The 15,223-nt window shown below is 48.6% G+C and overlaps 8 protein-coding genes across 8 annotated transcripts; 6 read left to right on the top strand and 2 right to left on the bottom strand.

Annotated features, from left to right (window-relative positions):
* Positions 1-58: 58 nt before the first annotated feature.
* On the bottom strand, positions 59-893 carry N7509_002367 (uncharacterized protein; the record flags this gene model as incomplete). The annotated part of the gene is made up of 2 exons (XM_056627004.1): positions 59-637; positions 699-893. 2 exons carry the CDS (start codon positions 891-893, stop codon positions 59-61), a joined length of 774 nt encoding a protein of 257 aa, XP_056492799.1.
* A 187-nt stretch (positions 894-1,080) lies between these two features.
* On the top strand, positions 1,081-1,849 carry N7509_002366 (haloacid dehalogenase, type II; the record flags this gene model as incomplete). Its single annotated transcript, XM_056627003.1, has 2 exons — positions 1,081-1,249; positions 1,299-1,849. Coding segments are annotated over 2 exons (720 nt in total), but the record flags the coding sequence as incomplete, so codon positions are not given.
* A 372-nt stretch (positions 1,850-2,221) lies between these two features.
* N7509_002365 (EI24 domain-containing protein) lies at positions 2,222-3,140 on the top strand (the record flags this gene model as incomplete). The annotated part of the gene is made up of 3 exons (XM_056627002.1): positions 2,222-2,272; positions 2,323-2,900; positions 2,966-3,140. 3 exons carry the CDS (start codon positions 2,222-2,224, stop codon positions 3,138-3,140), a joined length of 804 nt encoding a protein of 267 aa, XP_056492797.1.
* Positions 3,141-3,864: 724 nt separating this feature from the next.
* Positions 3,865-6,133, top strand: N7509_002364 (uncharacterized protein; the record flags this gene model as incomplete). Its single annotated transcript, XM_056627001.1, has 2 exons — positions 3,865-5,661; positions 5,717-6,133. The coding sequence occupies 2 exons, from the start codon at positions 3,865-3,867 to the stop codon at positions 6,131-6,133; spliced, it is 2,214 nt and encodes a 737-aa protein (XP_056492796.1).
* Positions 6,134-6,806: 673 nt separating this feature from the next.
* On the top strand, positions 6,807-7,250 carry N7509_002363 (uncharacterized protein; the record flags this gene model as incomplete). Its single annotated transcript, XM_056627000.1, has 1 exon — positions 6,807-7,250. One exon carries the CDS (start codon positions 6,807-6,809, stop codon positions 7,248-7,250), a length of 444 nt encoding a protein of 147 aa, XP_056492795.1.
* A 996-nt stretch (positions 7,251-8,246) lies between these two features.
* N7509_002362 (uncharacterized protein) lies at positions 8,247-8,531 on the top strand (the record flags this gene model as incomplete). The annotated part of the gene is made up of 1 exon (XM_056626999.1): positions 8,247-8,531. The coding sequence occupies one exon, from the start codon at positions 8,247-8,249 to the stop codon at positions 8,529-8,531; it is 285 nt and encodes a 94-aa protein (XP_056492794.1).
* Positions 8,532-11,183: 2,652 nt separating this feature from the next.
* Positions 11,184-11,924, bottom strand: N7509_002361 (uncharacterized protein; the record flags this gene model as incomplete). The annotated part of the gene is made up of 1 exon (XM_056626998.1): positions 11,184-11,924. One exon carries the CDS (start codon positions 11,922-11,924, stop codon positions 11,184-11,186), a length of 741 nt encoding a protein of 246 aa, XP_056492793.1.
* Positions 11,925-13,259: 1,335 nt separating this feature from the next.
* N7509_002360 (uncharacterized protein) lies at positions 13,260-13,448 on the top strand (the record flags this gene model as incomplete). The annotated part of the gene is made up of 1 exon (XM_056626997.1): positions 13,260-13,448. One exon carries the CDS (start codon positions 13,260-13,262, stop codon positions 13,446-13,448), a length of 189 nt encoding a protein of 62 aa, XP_056492792.1.
* Positions 13,449-15,223: the final 1,775 nt, after the last annotated feature.

The raw sequence follows: 15,223 nt of genomic DNA, 5'->3' as shown, positions 1-15,223 counted from the left end.
TTTCCGCTGTAACAAACCACATAGGCATCTTAGCTAGTATGGACAGCTCGGAAAATACCTATTTTGCCTTCCACCGAACTCTACCAACCCACCTAGCCCAATCCTGTACATCCTCCCTCTCCAAAATCCTATCAACGGTAAACCACTCCCTCGCCAATTCCTCATTACTAGCCATGCGGTGCACAAAACTATGACAAGCCCGACAAAGCCACGCAACACTATTTAAAACCCACTCCTCATGCCACCCCCTCTTCATGACCTTTGCATGCACACCGCGCGGGATAAGATGATGATACGACAGTGGGATCCAATCGCGCTCGCAAATCTCACACGCGTCTGTCCGTGTGTTCGCCCACGCGGGAGGCCCAGTCGTCACGCTTGAAATGTACTCGCTCAGCACGGGTGATATGAATTCTGGTAGATCATTTGCGTCTGGTATGAGGCCGTATACGGAGAGAGTGTCTGTTACCTCGACCGGGATCGGGGAGCAGAGATTGTCCAGGACAGTGCGATTCATTGGAGTGTCTTGGTTTTCTGGGACGTAGCGGGCTTTTAAAACTGCATCGTTTTGGATTGCGGAGTAGGAGAGCGTTTTGAGATCGTCGGGGAATGTCGTGAAAGTTTCACTGGCTATAAACTGGAGATGGATGGCATTAGCTTTGCGCTTGTGGGAGGTGTTGCGTTGAATTGATCAGTACGTCAATAAACTCAGCCAGTTCTTCTGGATCCGCTCGTTCATGCTTTATAACGACTTCTGTGCTGGTCACGTCTTTGCGTCCATTGCGTTTTGCTTTGCCCCGCCGTTTGGAGGTCTTTGGCTGCCCTTCGGAACGGGCGACGATGGCGCTCGAGAGACACTCTCGGAAGATGGTGTAGTTATCATCGGAGGTCATTGGGTATGTAACTCTCCCATTGTGTCCGGAACGCGTTCCCTGGGTTTATCCTTGTGCGCGGTTGGGATTGAGTAGATTGATTGGAGGTGGTTGGAGGTTCTGCCCCGCGCCACGGACGCTTGACATCATCCGCATCCCTCGGTCCTAGCTAGGCCTTCGCACAGCTTGTTCAACCTGACCAACAGCATTCACCATGGCAGACAAAACAATCGTGGCTTTTGATTTGTATGGCACGCTGCTGTCTACAGAGTCCATTGCAAAGCAGCTAGAGAAGCATATCGGTCCCAAGGCAGAGGCTGTTTCCGCTCTCTGGAGACGATATCAGCTGGAGTATACCTGGAGGCTCAACAGCATGGGTAGGCAACTAGCACCCGGCATTCGGAGACGGCTATTAACCATGAGCAGAACGCTACGAGGATTTCTCGATCGTTACGAAGAATGCGCTGGTTCACGCTCTGGCCGAGCACGGCGAGCAGTTGAGCGACGGCAACATCTCCGCTTTAATGGAGGCCTACGACCATTTATCTACTTTCCCCGATGTCAATCCTGCTCTTATTCGACTATCAGCCGACGCGAGTATTCAACCCGTGGTGTTCTCCAACGGATCCAAGACCATGGTCTCCAACTCTGTCCTGCGATCGAAAGACCTCTCCGCGCACGCCAGTGTATTCCAAGATCTCATCACGGTCGACGAGGTCAAACGCTACAAGCCATCGCCCGCGAGTTATCATCATCTAGCCCATAAGATGGGCAAACAGGAATCACAGATGGACCAAATTTGGCTCATCAGTGGTAACCCATTCGATGTTGTTGGGGCACGGAGTGTCGGGATGCAGGCGATCTGGGTTGATCGAGCAAATAGGGGATGGCAGGATGCGGTGGCACCAGGGCTACGGCCGTCGGCGATTGTACACAGTTTGGAGCAGATCGTCCAGGAGATTCAGGGTCGCAGATAGTCGAAGCGTTCATAAACACGCCCCGAGAGGGATGAAAAAGGAATGTACCGCTGAAAAATATTTCCAAACGCTCCACGTCACAAAGAAGAGTTTGGGGTAAGCCAGCAGAATCGTTCTATCCTCCCATTTCCCCTCTAAGAACCCATTGAGAGATGTGGTTTCCTGAGTGAATAAGGGAGGAATTCAGTTTTGAAGAAGAAAAGAAAAGGGCCCGCGCGTTGCAAAAAAATTCGCCTTTAATAGTGGGAAACACGTGACTTGCTATCGATAAGTGGAGCTCCAAACTGCGGAGCTGCCTTGACATTTCCAGGCAGCCTGCGGCATCAACTCTGCTCTCCACTCTCCCCCATAACTCATTGGGAACTCTCCAAGATGCCTCGCATCTTCGACCATACCAGGTCGGCTTGGTTATATCCTATCCGGGTAGGCTCCCATTCCAACTACTCTCTTCCATCTCAACTAACTTGTCCCAGGGTATCTATTACTTCGCAACCCACCGTTTCCTTTGGCCCTTATTCAAGGCTCGCCTTGTTCCGATCGTCCTCCTGTCGAGCTTCGTTTACTTCCTACTCTTCTTCTTCACATATCTCCCTCAAGTTGCATTTTTGTCCATCTTCCAAGGTGCTGGAGCCTGGATCAATGGTGCATTCTTGGTACTAGGTGAAGGTGCCGCGATTGTCGCCGCCTTGTTCGAAGCGTTCTTCGTTGATGAGACCCTCGTGGATATATTCGATTCGGTTCTCGTCAATGAGGGTCAGGAAGAGCTTGTCCTGGCCTCCCGCGTCATCTACCCGGAGGGCGATGACCCAACGAATCGTCTCGGTACTCCGACCACCAGCGCCGTCTATTCGCCGTTCTCGCTCCGACAGATCCTCGAGTTCATCCTCTTACTCCCACTCAACTTCATCCCCGTGGCCGGAACTCCTATGTTCCTCGTGTTGACCGGCTACCGGGGAGGACCTTTCCATCACTGGCGTTATTACCAGCTACTGGACTATTCCAAGCAGCAACGAAAAGAGAGTATCAGCAGGCGCCAGCTCCAATATACTACGTTCGTCACCTTCCATTGATCTGAAATCCCTCAAACCCTGACTCGGGCTAACCAATATATTATAGGTTTGGAACGATCGCTCTGCTCCTGCAGTTGATCCCACCATTTTCGATGCTCTTCCTGATGACTACAGCAGCCGGTGCCGCGTTGTGGGCGTCGGACCTCGAGACTAAGCGGCAGCTTGCAGAACAGCGACCAAGGCAACTAGGTGACAGCTATCATGATGATTATACAGCATAATGTCTAATTCTACGCGAAGCGTCCATATTTATTTTACCAATCCAGACCCTTTTTCGGCATCTCCTGTCGCGCCACCCCCTTGAAATTTAGCTGTAGTATAAAAAGTGGGTAAACAAGTTTTGGTCGATCTCTTAAAATGGACCTGCGAATGGTCCTCTCGGATTGAAACCAACTTGAACTTTAGTCTTTAATTGAACCCTCGAACCCTCCGGAGGGATTACGTGCTGCACGTGACTTTCCCCGAGGGCCGGCGACTGCGACTGCGACTGCGACTGCGACTCTCCGTTGTTTCACTCTGCGATTGATCTTGATCTCCTGCAGAGTAAATTGGGCAAATTGAAATTATTATTCAGGCCATTGCAGATTGGCTCCGGAGTCATTACGGCCATCCCTCACGACATTCACCCGCCCAGATTGACATCGCCTAGTCGGCTGACCGCTTCTGGCCGAGGCTCTTTGTACCTGGCCGAGTTCTGCGAAGCTTCGCAGAAAAAGCTGGCATCCGGCTGCCCGGCAATTTGTGGAGAGAACCCTCTCGCATAACTCTGGGGACCATCGGCCCGAACTCCCACATAACTCCTGCGAGCGAGTGGGTCAATCCAGGGTCCCCCGCAACGCGTGGATATACGGGACTTTTACCTCAACTGATCTCACCACTCTACAGTCACGACCATGGTCTGAGTGTACGGAATATGAGCGCTTTGCTTGAGTATATAGCTCACGAATGGACCCAAAAACAAGGCTCCGCAAGGCCTGCGATGCCTGCAGCATCCGGAAAGTGAAGGTTCGTTTTGCACCTGTCAAACCCTGCCTCGTCCAGTTGCTGATCTCCTTTTTCAAGTGTGATACTGGGGGCCCACCATGTCGGTCATGTGCTACTTTGGATATTCCATGCACATATGAAAGGCCGAGTAGGCGCCGGGGACCTCCTAACCGCCATGCCGAGGCGCTGAAGAAGCAGAAGCTGGAGACGGTTGCGTCGCCGACAAGTCTATCCGACTATCCGCTAGCGAACACACCGCAGACTCAACCTGCATCTACGCCTACGCCGGCACCGGCAGCTCTGCCCACGCCTGTATTCTCGGGGCCTGCCTCCTCAGCTTCACTTTCAGCAGAAGCTATCTGCTCTCTCCACACGGTGCAACTTCTCCTTGATGATTTCTTCACATACATCCATCCTTTAGTCCCGATCCCTCACGAGCCTACGTTCCGTGCGGCCTTTGACCGCCGGGAGGATGCCTCTAGCGGTACCTTTCTGGCTCTTCTTGCTTCCATGATCGGGTTTCTAGTCGCCTCCTTCCCCCGGCGGCCGAAATTGCGCCTGAATACGGAAGCGGAACGTTCCGCCTTTCCAAATTCGATTGCACTTGTCAAACGATGCCATGATGTTGCTATCCAAGCTCGAGGCGTTGGGTATCTCGATCGAAATGCGACTGTTTACGATGCAGCCATCAGCTATTTCCTGGGCGTTTGTGCCGGCTACATCTACAGCATGCGCCGTTGTCGTATCTACCTGGCGGAATGTCGCACTATGTTGCAGGTTTACGATCTTTGCCGCGCCCCTACGCCTGCTCCTACCATGGCAGCAATGAACGCTACCAGTCCAATGTCAACAGCGTCGGGAACCTCACAAGATCAGCAAACACAGCATCTTACGGATAACAAACCCGTAGATTTAATCTCTCAGGAACTTGGGCGGCGACTCTTCTACGTTTCGCTAGTGGGGTATCAAAGCCTGCTCCAACTTGGCTCAGCCGATATCAGGATGCACGTCCCACCAGAAACCCCAGCAGATCGTTATCCACCATATCCGCTTGAGGTTGATGACGAGTTTCTATTTCCAACTCATATAAACCCCCAACCCGCTGGCCGTGTGTCAATAATGGTCGGGTTCAATGCCAATGTCCGTGTCTATGGTTCATACAATTCTCTCCTGGCGTGGGAGACGGCATTCGGCAGTGGTCAAATATTCGACTGGGAACACCAACGCTCATCATTATGGGGGTGTCTTCAAACGGTTAAGTCTGCTCTACTCAAAGTTCCAGTTGAACTATCACTCTTCCATCCCAAACGAGCCTCTGCAAGTGGATTAGCCGGACACGACGGAGTCGGCTCGGTGTTCAATTATCCAGTGGACCACATCTACCAAGAACGACGCGCAATCCAGTATGAGATTCAGAAGGCGAATATTTACGCCAGCCAGCTATGCACCAGGTCATGGCTGGTTGAGAAATATTGGAACCTGTTCGAGACATACGCGAAGTATGGCAATCTAGCAAGACCTTCGATCCCAAACCCCGCCATGCCGCATTTCACTACGAAGACCGAGGGGTCTGCGGAAACAACATCAGCTGAAAAGCCTGGAGCTTCGTCAGATTCAGCTGCTCAGATATCAATAGAGGCGCAAACAGATCGCATCGGCCAAATGATGGCAGAAGAGCGGAAACTCGTCATCAAAGATCTCTTTGTGCTTCTGCGGACCGTCAACGAAGTCAACATGGAACCAAATGGTGCCAGCATCGTACGTTAACTCTTACGCCAAGCTTTCCATTCCAATGAACTAACAACAAGCACAGACAGGAAAAATCCGCCAAATAGCCTCTACCCTCCTCAACATGCCATACTACCCACAACCGACGACCCAAGATCCAAATTCAAATTCCGCCATCCCACCCGAAAACCCACCCACCGAACCCGCAACAGAAAACCACCAACCCAATCCATCCTCAACCGATGTCCCAATTCTCACACCTGCAGAAGCAGAATCCTACCTCCACGCCTTCATCGACACCCTCATCCGACTCGAAGGCTATTCATCAGCGGCGACGGATCCCGGCAGCGTAATTGAGGGTGTGAGCCCGCGCGCTAATGGGCGGGCTATGAGTTATCTTAGTGATTACGAGCGTGATCAAGAGGAGTTGAGTCAGTGGGCTAGTTTGAAGGAGTATCAGCAGAAATTCGCTGAGGCTGGGGGTGTTTTGTCAGAGTTGTAAATTTTTTTTATATAAGGACTGGATTATCTACGGTCTTGAAAATGTACTATTTAATTTTCAAATATTGGATCCGTTTACAGTGATGATGGCCGGGTTTCATTTTCTTACTTGGAGTGGAGGCTTACATTTTCAAATTGAGGGATCATGGCCCACCGATAGGTGTCTACTAAGAACTACGAACTACAACTTGTGCACCATTTCAGAAATGTGATTGTATGAAATGTGTAAATACTAATAGAAGTACTAGTACCTAGTGGTATTGGAAGATTGCTCGAAAGTAAAACAAGACATAGCTAATACAAAAGTCATCATGATCTTTCTCAGGCAGGGTAGGAAGCATAGTTTGGACTCAGAACTTGGTCATTTTTGCAGGTTTTTATTCGATAAGATTAAATCAATGGTATCCAGAAAACAGTTTTGCATGAAGAAGAGAAAGAGAAAATAATGTCACACGCAGAACCATCGATCCCCGGCCATTGTCTTAAGCTTCAGCGTTGACGATCAGTGCGCAGTAACAGTCACAGTGTATGGTGCAGGCATGGGAACAACAGACTTAATACCGATATCATTATCAACCTCGCTCGAGCTCGAGCTCAAGCTCAAACCCAACTTGGCATTTGAAGCCGCTTGCACGATCTTCTGGGTCTGGGCGGCAGGTGATCCTACAACGGTGATGGTTGGTGTTATTGTGATGGTTGGGGTAGTCTCAGTGGCGGGGTTGATGGTTACTGTCACCGCGTCGGCTGTCACTGTCACTGTTGCTGGAGGTGTGTATGTATTCATAGACAAGGGGTCGCTGTTGCTGGTGGACGTGGACTTGGAAAGAGACGAGTCGGCAGATGAAGATAAAGATGAAGATGAAGTTAAAGACGAAGACGAAGACGAAGACGAGGACTCGGGCATGAGGGTCGCTTTCTTTGGCGCTGGCGATGATGAAGTGCTCTCCTCTGCCGTTACAGTTATCGTTGATCCCGGGATAATGAGCGTCTGCTCTTCTGTCTTTGTTGATTTGATGGTGATCGTCTCCACTTGCTCTGACGTTGGTGTTGGGGTGCGGGTCACTGTCGCCGTGGTACCGGGCACTGTTACGGTATCCTCTGTGGTTCGCGTGAAATGAACTGTGAGTGTATCCTCTTCTGGGGTCGAATTCGGAGTCGGAGTCCTAGTGACTGTCGCCGTAGTTCCTGGTACAGTGAGAGTGTCTTCGGTCGTGCGGGTGGCCTGGATGGTGACCGTATCTTCATCCGGGGTCGGAGTACGAGTTACCGTCACGGTCGTACCAGGGACGGTGATAGTGTCCTCGGTAGTGCGAGTAGCTTGAACGGTGACTGCGTCTTGTTCCGGAGTCGGAGTTGCGGGGGACGTAACAGGTGAAATCTCGCTTGTATCGAGAGTTGGTGTCGAGCTCAACGTAGATCCTGGGCCGGTGGGTGTGCTGGAAGTTTCAATTGTACCCGAAGCAAGAGAAGTAGTGACCCCAAAGCTTGAACTGGTCGATGCACCAGCTGGAGAAATGCTGCTCATAGTACTTGACGCTGTCGATGAGGCAACTGTTGTCTGGGGAGTAGCAGAATCCGTCTGCGCAGACCCCGATTCCATGGATTCCGGTGTTGCAGAGGTTACCAGTGGATGGACTGATCCCACGCCTCGGAACGTGGAAGAATGAGGGTAAATTGTTAGATGGACGGGGGCAATTGAAACATATGGAGCTTCTTGTTCAGTTGTCGAGGCGACGGTGGTCTTGGGCGAAGAAGAAAGTTCAGTAGCAGTAGATGTCGATGTATTTACCGCCGGCGAAGTGAGCGCAAAGCGCGAGGAAGAGGTTGAAGACAAATGAGAAGAAATATATGTAGAGGATGGAGAGGAGGAAGATAGGGAAGAAGAGAGAGTCTTGGATGGTGATTCTGAAAACGGTAGAAGACTTGAAGTTGTGCGTAATGGTGTAGCAGTAGTAGACGGAGATGAAGTAACTGGAGAAATAGAATGCACAGATGTGGTCGAAGGTTCCCTTGAAAGATCGGAACTAGAATTAGGCGAATCCGGATAAGACGAAGACCCTGGGAGAGATGATGAGGTTGGAGGGGGAGTCGAAGAAAGCCCGTTAGACGCCGACATGGGCGTATATGATGGAGTCACAGCACTAGGTATAGCCGAAGACGACACTAACGGCGATGTGGAGGGGGCTTCGGAAGATTCGACCTCGGTTGATGATGGGTATACAATATCCGGGAAGGTGGAAGAGAAAATGGAGGAGGACACTCCTGCACTGCTGGAAAATGTCGAGCTCGCGGACAGCAGTGGTGACTGTGAAGACGTTGTCGTTGGCGATGGTGACTGTGAGGATGTTGTCTGCACAGTACTCGATGTTGTGGCCATTTGCGATATATGCGTCGAATAATCCGTGGTTGAAATGGCAGACGATGCCGTATCGCTGCTTGAAGAAATGGTCGTTTCCAATGTGGGCGTCGAAGATGAAGTGGTTGAGATTTCTGAGGAAGATGAAGATGAGCCTCCCACACTTGAAGATACGGTCTCTGGCGATGTAGTGACTTGTGAAGGTTTGGTCGAAAGGTCTGCCAAAGCGGAAACCAGTGGTAACATACCCAAAGTTGAGGAAGTAGTACTAGTAGTACTAGTAGTACTTTCTTCCGAAGATGTAGTCAAGACAGTCGTAGCGGGTTCTGTATAACCAGGGTAGCCTGAAGGAGCTGGAACGGGGGTGACTGTGATGTCCCGTCGAACCACCACAGAGGATTGTGGCTGTGACTGTGATCCCTCCACTGAAGCTAGAGGAAGTGAGAAGTCATCCTGGGAAGATACAAGACCTAGCGTCGAAGCAAAAGAACGAAGAATCGGACCGGCCGAGCAGGAACAGGACCACGCCAGCGTGGTGAAGACAGCAATACGGGCGAGGCGCATCGCAGGGAGAGGTAGTATAGAAGAATAAGAGGAGAGACGAGAGATATAAAGAGAGAGATTAACCTGGATCAATCCAAAAAATAAATCGAGATCATGATCGAGGAGGAAGAGTGAAGTGAATGGATGGAGAGAAGATCAACGAGAGTATTGCATGGCCAACTCCAGGCGAATCAAATCAAATCAAGTCAATAAGAAAAATGAATGAAAGTGAATCGCAGCCTAATAATCCCACAAGGCCGCAAGAAATTAAAAGAAGGAAAATCACCAAAAAAAGGACGAACAAATACGAGGCACCCGGGCAGTCCTTATAAAGTGGTCAGTCACTGGGAGATAATATAAAGGATTGTAGCCGCCTGGGCCTGGGCCCAAGCCAGAATTTCCAAAAAAAAAAAAAAAAAAACACTGTCCCTCCATGAGGGCGCTTTGCGAAACAAAAAGTCTAGCTGCAAATAGATTCACGGGAATAGCTCTTTATGACGCGCGCGCGCAACAAAGGTCGTTCGCTGTTGCAGTTGGCGCCCGGGGAGCTGCAGCTGGTTGCTGCGGCTTCTGATTGGCTGTCACTTGGACCCACCGACTTTATTCAAACAATCAACACTCTCTCTGCACCAATCATCGCGAGTATCGGGGGGAATAGGCTAATTATAGCTGCAGCTAGCTTGACAGGTGCAGAGTGCGAATGGCCTGCAGAATGGCTCAGGCTGGTGGTTGAAGCCAGCCCTTTCTTTCATTACGTTAAGTGGCTGGAGTGGTAGGAACCTTGGAAGAGGAATTCCTTAAAGGCCGAAAGAAGCAAGATAAGAAGAAAACGAAAAAAAAAAAAATTAGTGTGACAGCTTCACGGCCTCAAAAGTGTAGTAATCACGAAATACTAAGTATAGAGAGGAGGAAGAGCAACAAAGAACAAAAGACTCAAAAGCACCTGAATGCTTCTGCATGAATGCCTGAGGCAGTATCTCACGCAGCCATTCCCGACCAGACCGACAGGGTTTGAGCGACGTTTTTGTTCAGCTTTATCCATGGAATTTCACGGATTTTTGGTCTTGGTCTTGGTTGGGGAGGTGGAAGGGCGAAGGGCCAGAAAGTGAGATCGAGGATATTTGCAGTTATCTCCTCGTGAAAGAGACCTATCGCCGAGCCCGACAAACTGTTCTGTTATGATGTGAGGCTGGTGCAGATCAGGAACGGAACCGCACCATCGGAATTTATTCCGACGATGCCTATACGAAGGACCAAGTTGATTTCCAATAAACTAGGTCTTATAGCCTCATGTAATTCCCCTGAGGTAATAATAATTAATCTTGAAGTAACAGCAGTGCGGCCCCCCGCTTAAATATGTTTATCTTTTGTTCAATGGTTTATCAAACTATAGTTACTAGATCGTATACAACTTCCGGGATCCAAAGTTTCATAGCATAATTTTCAAAATAAAAATACTGCTTTAGTGAGCCATGACATCGTGAAGCGCCCATCAATTCATTTCCCCCGTCTTTTTCATACGTCAACAGTCCTTGATCACATTCGCTTCCGCGCTCGGTTCTCAATTTTAATCTTTTATCAGATAGATCCTTGCGATTGCTCAAGATCGCGGAGTTGTTCAGCAGCACGAGGGTCAATATATAGTCTACAACAACTCTTCTCTCCCGACCAATTGCGGAGGACCCAAAGTATAAAGCTTGAGAGCGTCAAAGAGGAGTTGAGAATTGAGAAAAATTCCAGAAAAACAAAAAAAAAAACATACAACAGCAGGGATTCTCATGCGGTCACCCACCATACTACTAGACTAATCATTTTTATTCTACGGTGATCTTACCACTACAACAGTAAACGCCTTTACGTTTTTGCCACAGAAAAGGCTCTATAATATCCGAGTATTAAGCTGCAAGATATAAATCGACTCCCATCAATTCAGTAACTAACTACTTCGACAACAATAAGTTCAGATCGTATGGAACATGTTCTGTAGGAGTCTAAAACTTGGCAATCTGGCCCCAACAGACTGATTTAAAGGAGAGCAGTTAAATCCTCATATTCCATCCCTATTCGGCACTGTAACTTTCCACCTCCAAGATGTGAGATAACACCACATGTGACGTCTTGATCAGTCTCACTACTAATCTTCATAGCCATTTCAGTAGTGTTTGTCGTGATCCTTCTTGTGGTCCTTGTCGTGGTCCTTGTCGTGGTCCTTGTCGTGGTCCTTGTCGTGGTCCTTGTCGTGGTCCTTGTCGTGGTCCTTGTCGTGGTCCTTGTCGTGGTCCTTGTCGTGGTCCTTGTCGTGGTCCTTCTTGTGGTCCTTGTCGTGGTCCTTGTCGTCGCGCTTGTCATGATCCTTCTTGCGGTCCTTGTCGTGGTCCTTCTTGTGGTCCTTGTCATGATCCTTGTCATGATCCTTGTCATGATCCTTGTCATGATCCTTGTCGTGGTCCTTCTTGTGGTCCTTGTCGTGGTCCTTGTCGTCGCGCTTGTCGTGGTCCTTCTTGTGGTCCTTGTCGTGGTCCTTCTTGTGGTCCTTGTCATGATCCTTGTCATGGTCCTTGTCGTGGTCCTTGTCGTGGTCCTTGTCATGATCCTTGTCGTGGTCCTTCTTGTTGTCCCAGTCATAGTTCTGATTCTGGCGCTTGTCGTAGTTCTTGTAATAGTCTATGCCATGGTCCTTCTTGTGGTCCTTGTCATGGTCCTTGTCATGGTCCTTGTCATGATCCTTGTCGTGGTCCTTCTCGTGATCCTTGTCATGGTCCTTGTAGTAGCCGTCGTTGTAGGCCTTATCAGGATATCTATCACGAGCGAGCTGGGTATCACGGCCCTCGATTGGACTAGCGATGACGCCTATGGCGAGGATAGAAGTGATCAGCGCGGTGGTAAGACGCATTTTGCTTGATTGAAGAATAATTGTATGAAGTTTCACACAGATATCTGAGATAATAGTAGCAAAAGATATATTGGAGCTGGAGCTGCAACAAAATGTAAAGTCAGATGAGCTACACTTTACAACGACTTTCTCAGGGGATTCTGACCCCATTTTATATGCATTTTAACTACTAGGTAGTATATTGACTCAGCTTCAACTAAGGGAATAATCAAGATGAAATTGTGACAATGATAAAAGCAAGTAGGGGTAGGAATGGACATTCCATCACAAATAACGCAATTGTAAGCAGACATTGCTTCCTAAAAGTCATTCTAACTTAGAATTGATACTACTAGCTACTAGCATATGACAAGTCAAATAGGCACGCGTGGTCCTTCAAAAACTCGTGAGAAATGCCTTAGGAATGTAGGGTGTACTCGGTCAGCAGGCAAAATGAGCAATGTGGCAGAAAAAGCTTGGCGATAGTGTATTCAGATTGGACAGCAGATACAATAGTTAGGTGGGGCTAAAATAGTTATAGAAAATTCTCCGTTAAGTACTGTCACGTTGTCTTACATTCAATCCCTCGGTTCGGACTTTTAACATTTTCTGGGGCGGCCTGTCCACTGCATCATTCTAGAGCATAGGAACAAATAGCACATTCTACAAGTGAGTGGTACCCCTCGCGTGTTTTTGCCTTGGTTAGCATATTATTTATTTTAAGTATACTAACGTATTCAGCCACCAAGTGATGAAAGAAGATGGACAGGTGTTGGAGAATGAATTGCTCTACATAGCCATTTGAGCATTGGCCATGCCAGGCACTAGCAAAGCATGTGATATAGGGAGGGCTAAAGAAGGGTCGCGAATTCTGGTTCTATCCGCCAATCAAATTTATCGCTCTGCCTCTTTTACTGTAGGAACAAGTCGTTGGCTTGCTAGGGGATGGGGTGTCGACAGCAATACGCGTACAGCTCTAGTTAAACCGTAATCTTGGAGTTAGCTGATTGGCGTTTTTTTTTCGCCGGTGTCGCAGTATCCAGCAAATAAACAAACCAGTAACACAGTTCTCGCACCTAGAAACGACACAATCTACTTATGGGAGCTTTTAGACCTCTAGGAGCCATGGTTACATGCCAGGGCAGCGAATCTTGCTTGGGAACCTTAGTATGGGTACGGCAGGGATGATTCTGGCAGCCCATCCTTTTTGCGGGGAGCCTAGACGCGCAGGCGGATATCTCTCGATATTCGATTTCGGTTTCTGGACCCGAGCCACATGATTGGTCACAAGGGCCGCAATGTATTTTCCCTCGACTGAGTGCTGTGCTCTTCGTTGCGCCTGATCTGGATGTGAAAATGCAGTCAGCGGATACCCGGTCCCCGGCACGGGCTTTCTCTGAGACTATAACGCGGGGTGATATGACTGTTGAGACTTTCAAGGAGGTCATGGACAAGAGATGGAGATACAGAGAGGAAAATGAGGCTATGGCTGATGGTTATGCTGCCTCGCAGGATAGTGGTATTGAGCGCCTTATTTGGGCTTAGATGAGCGGCGGCAGGGGATTTCTTCAGTCTCTGGCTAGGTACTACGATACCTAGGTAGGTACTGGAACATGCTGAACATTTATCTCCATATCCTACTAGTATGGTTCATAGTTCAAATTCAATGGAGGGCGAACTGCCAAGTCCATACTTTTACATTTTACGGGGCATTTTAGGTCTGTAGTATTGTGAAATATATAGTAACCTTTGGAACACCATAGAAGCGCCGAATTTCACCCAGATTCCAAGGTTTGCAGTGAATTTGGCACACGAGAAGAGGATAAATCTCAGGCTTAAAATAATATTTCTGAAAAGAGCTACAATAGATGATAGATCCAATCAAGGATTATCTGAAAGAGTTCGCCAAACCAATATTAGCAATAAAGAAAATCAATCCATTATTCGTGATAACCGCCAACTTGAAATTAATACCTACTAAGCCTCTTCCCAGACGTTTTCGGTCAAAACCAGTAGAGATGGTATCAATCAGTCCCATCCAATAACCTTCCGCTCATAAAATCAAGCCTCAAAATGAAAAAAAAACACCCAGCTCTCGATAACTCGAATAACCGCCTATAACTTCGCCTTAACCCCCTCACCCCCACCGACCAACTCATCCTTCGAAAACCGATAAACAACATCCCCAAAAGACCCCGTCGGGAAAACATAAAACCACCTCAAATCCCCGCCTCCTCCCCCAGTCCCAGTTCCAGCGGTAGCAGTATTAACAACTCCATGCTCAGCATTAGAAGGAACAAACACCGTATCCCCCCCCGAACAGGACTAACAACCCCATCAATCGTAACCTCGCCTTCGCCCTCAAGAATATGGTAAATTTCCGCCTGTTCGTGTCGGTGCGCGCATAAGTGGCCTGTTCCTGGCGGACAGACTGCGATGCCGGCGCTTAGGTCTGTGGTTTTTGTTGTTGGGGCTGAGATTAGGGTGTGCCATGTTATGTTGCCGTATTTTGGGGAGGGGAAGGATTCGGGGGTGGTTGTTTTTGTGTATGTTTTTGGGATTATTGTTGGTTTCAAGTTTGATTGGGGCATGGCGGGGGTCTGGAAGTTCTTTTCCCTCTTATTTTCGTGGGGTTTGGTTGAATTGCCAGTGTCCTCTGGTATGGGCCTGGTTTCGCTTGTGTCTGCCTTTGTCTGGTTCAAAGAGAGATAGATTGGATCCATGGATTTTATTGGGACTCGGCGTTCTAGTTTTTGAATGCTTGAACTTGGGCTTGAACGTTTAAGCACCTAGCTTCAAATCTCACTGGCTTTTTTGCTAATTGCCAGCTTGAGTGTTTGCTGGTGTACTCGGGCAGGACGGAATCGGATGGTGCCAGTCAGTAATAGTAGTGGTGTATTGCTCAGATCTATCGAGCATTGCGTTTTATGTATTGTTTTCGGTTGCTTGCCCCACGTAGTACATACTAGTACAGCTCTCCCCCTCAAAGCACGACATGGACTTTCTTTCTCTTTTGAGAAAGCCTTTCCATCCCGCCACTTGCATGGCTAGATGGAGTGGATGGCTGGCTTATAGCGAATCAGCGGAAAATGGAAGTGGGGAGAAGGGTGATGCCAAGCTTATCTATAACAATCGTTCAGTCTAGCCAAGTTTTTGAAGTCTTTGACGGGGTACCGTGATCCATTGGAGTGGACCTTTCTTATTCTTTTTTACTTTTTATTCTTTTTATCTTATCCTTTTCCCCGTCCCAATGCTGAAGGTCCCGAACTTGTTCTGTTCAAAGTTTACAGGATCTACAATCTTAATCTGGACGCGAAGAT

The sequence above is a fragment of the Penicillium cosmopolitanum genome (genome assembly GCF_028827165.1).
Source record: "Penicillium cosmopolitanum strain IBT 29677 chromosome Unknown utg000004l:1.0-4361866.0:1.0-4365735.0, whole genome shotgun sequence".
NCBI classification, from domain to species: Eukaryota; Fungi; Ascomycota; class Eurotiomycetes; order Eurotiales; family Aspergillaceae; genus Penicillium; species Penicillium cosmopolitanum.
Note: the sequence above shows the minus strand (reverse complement) of the source record. Positions and strands in the feature narration are given on the sequence as shown.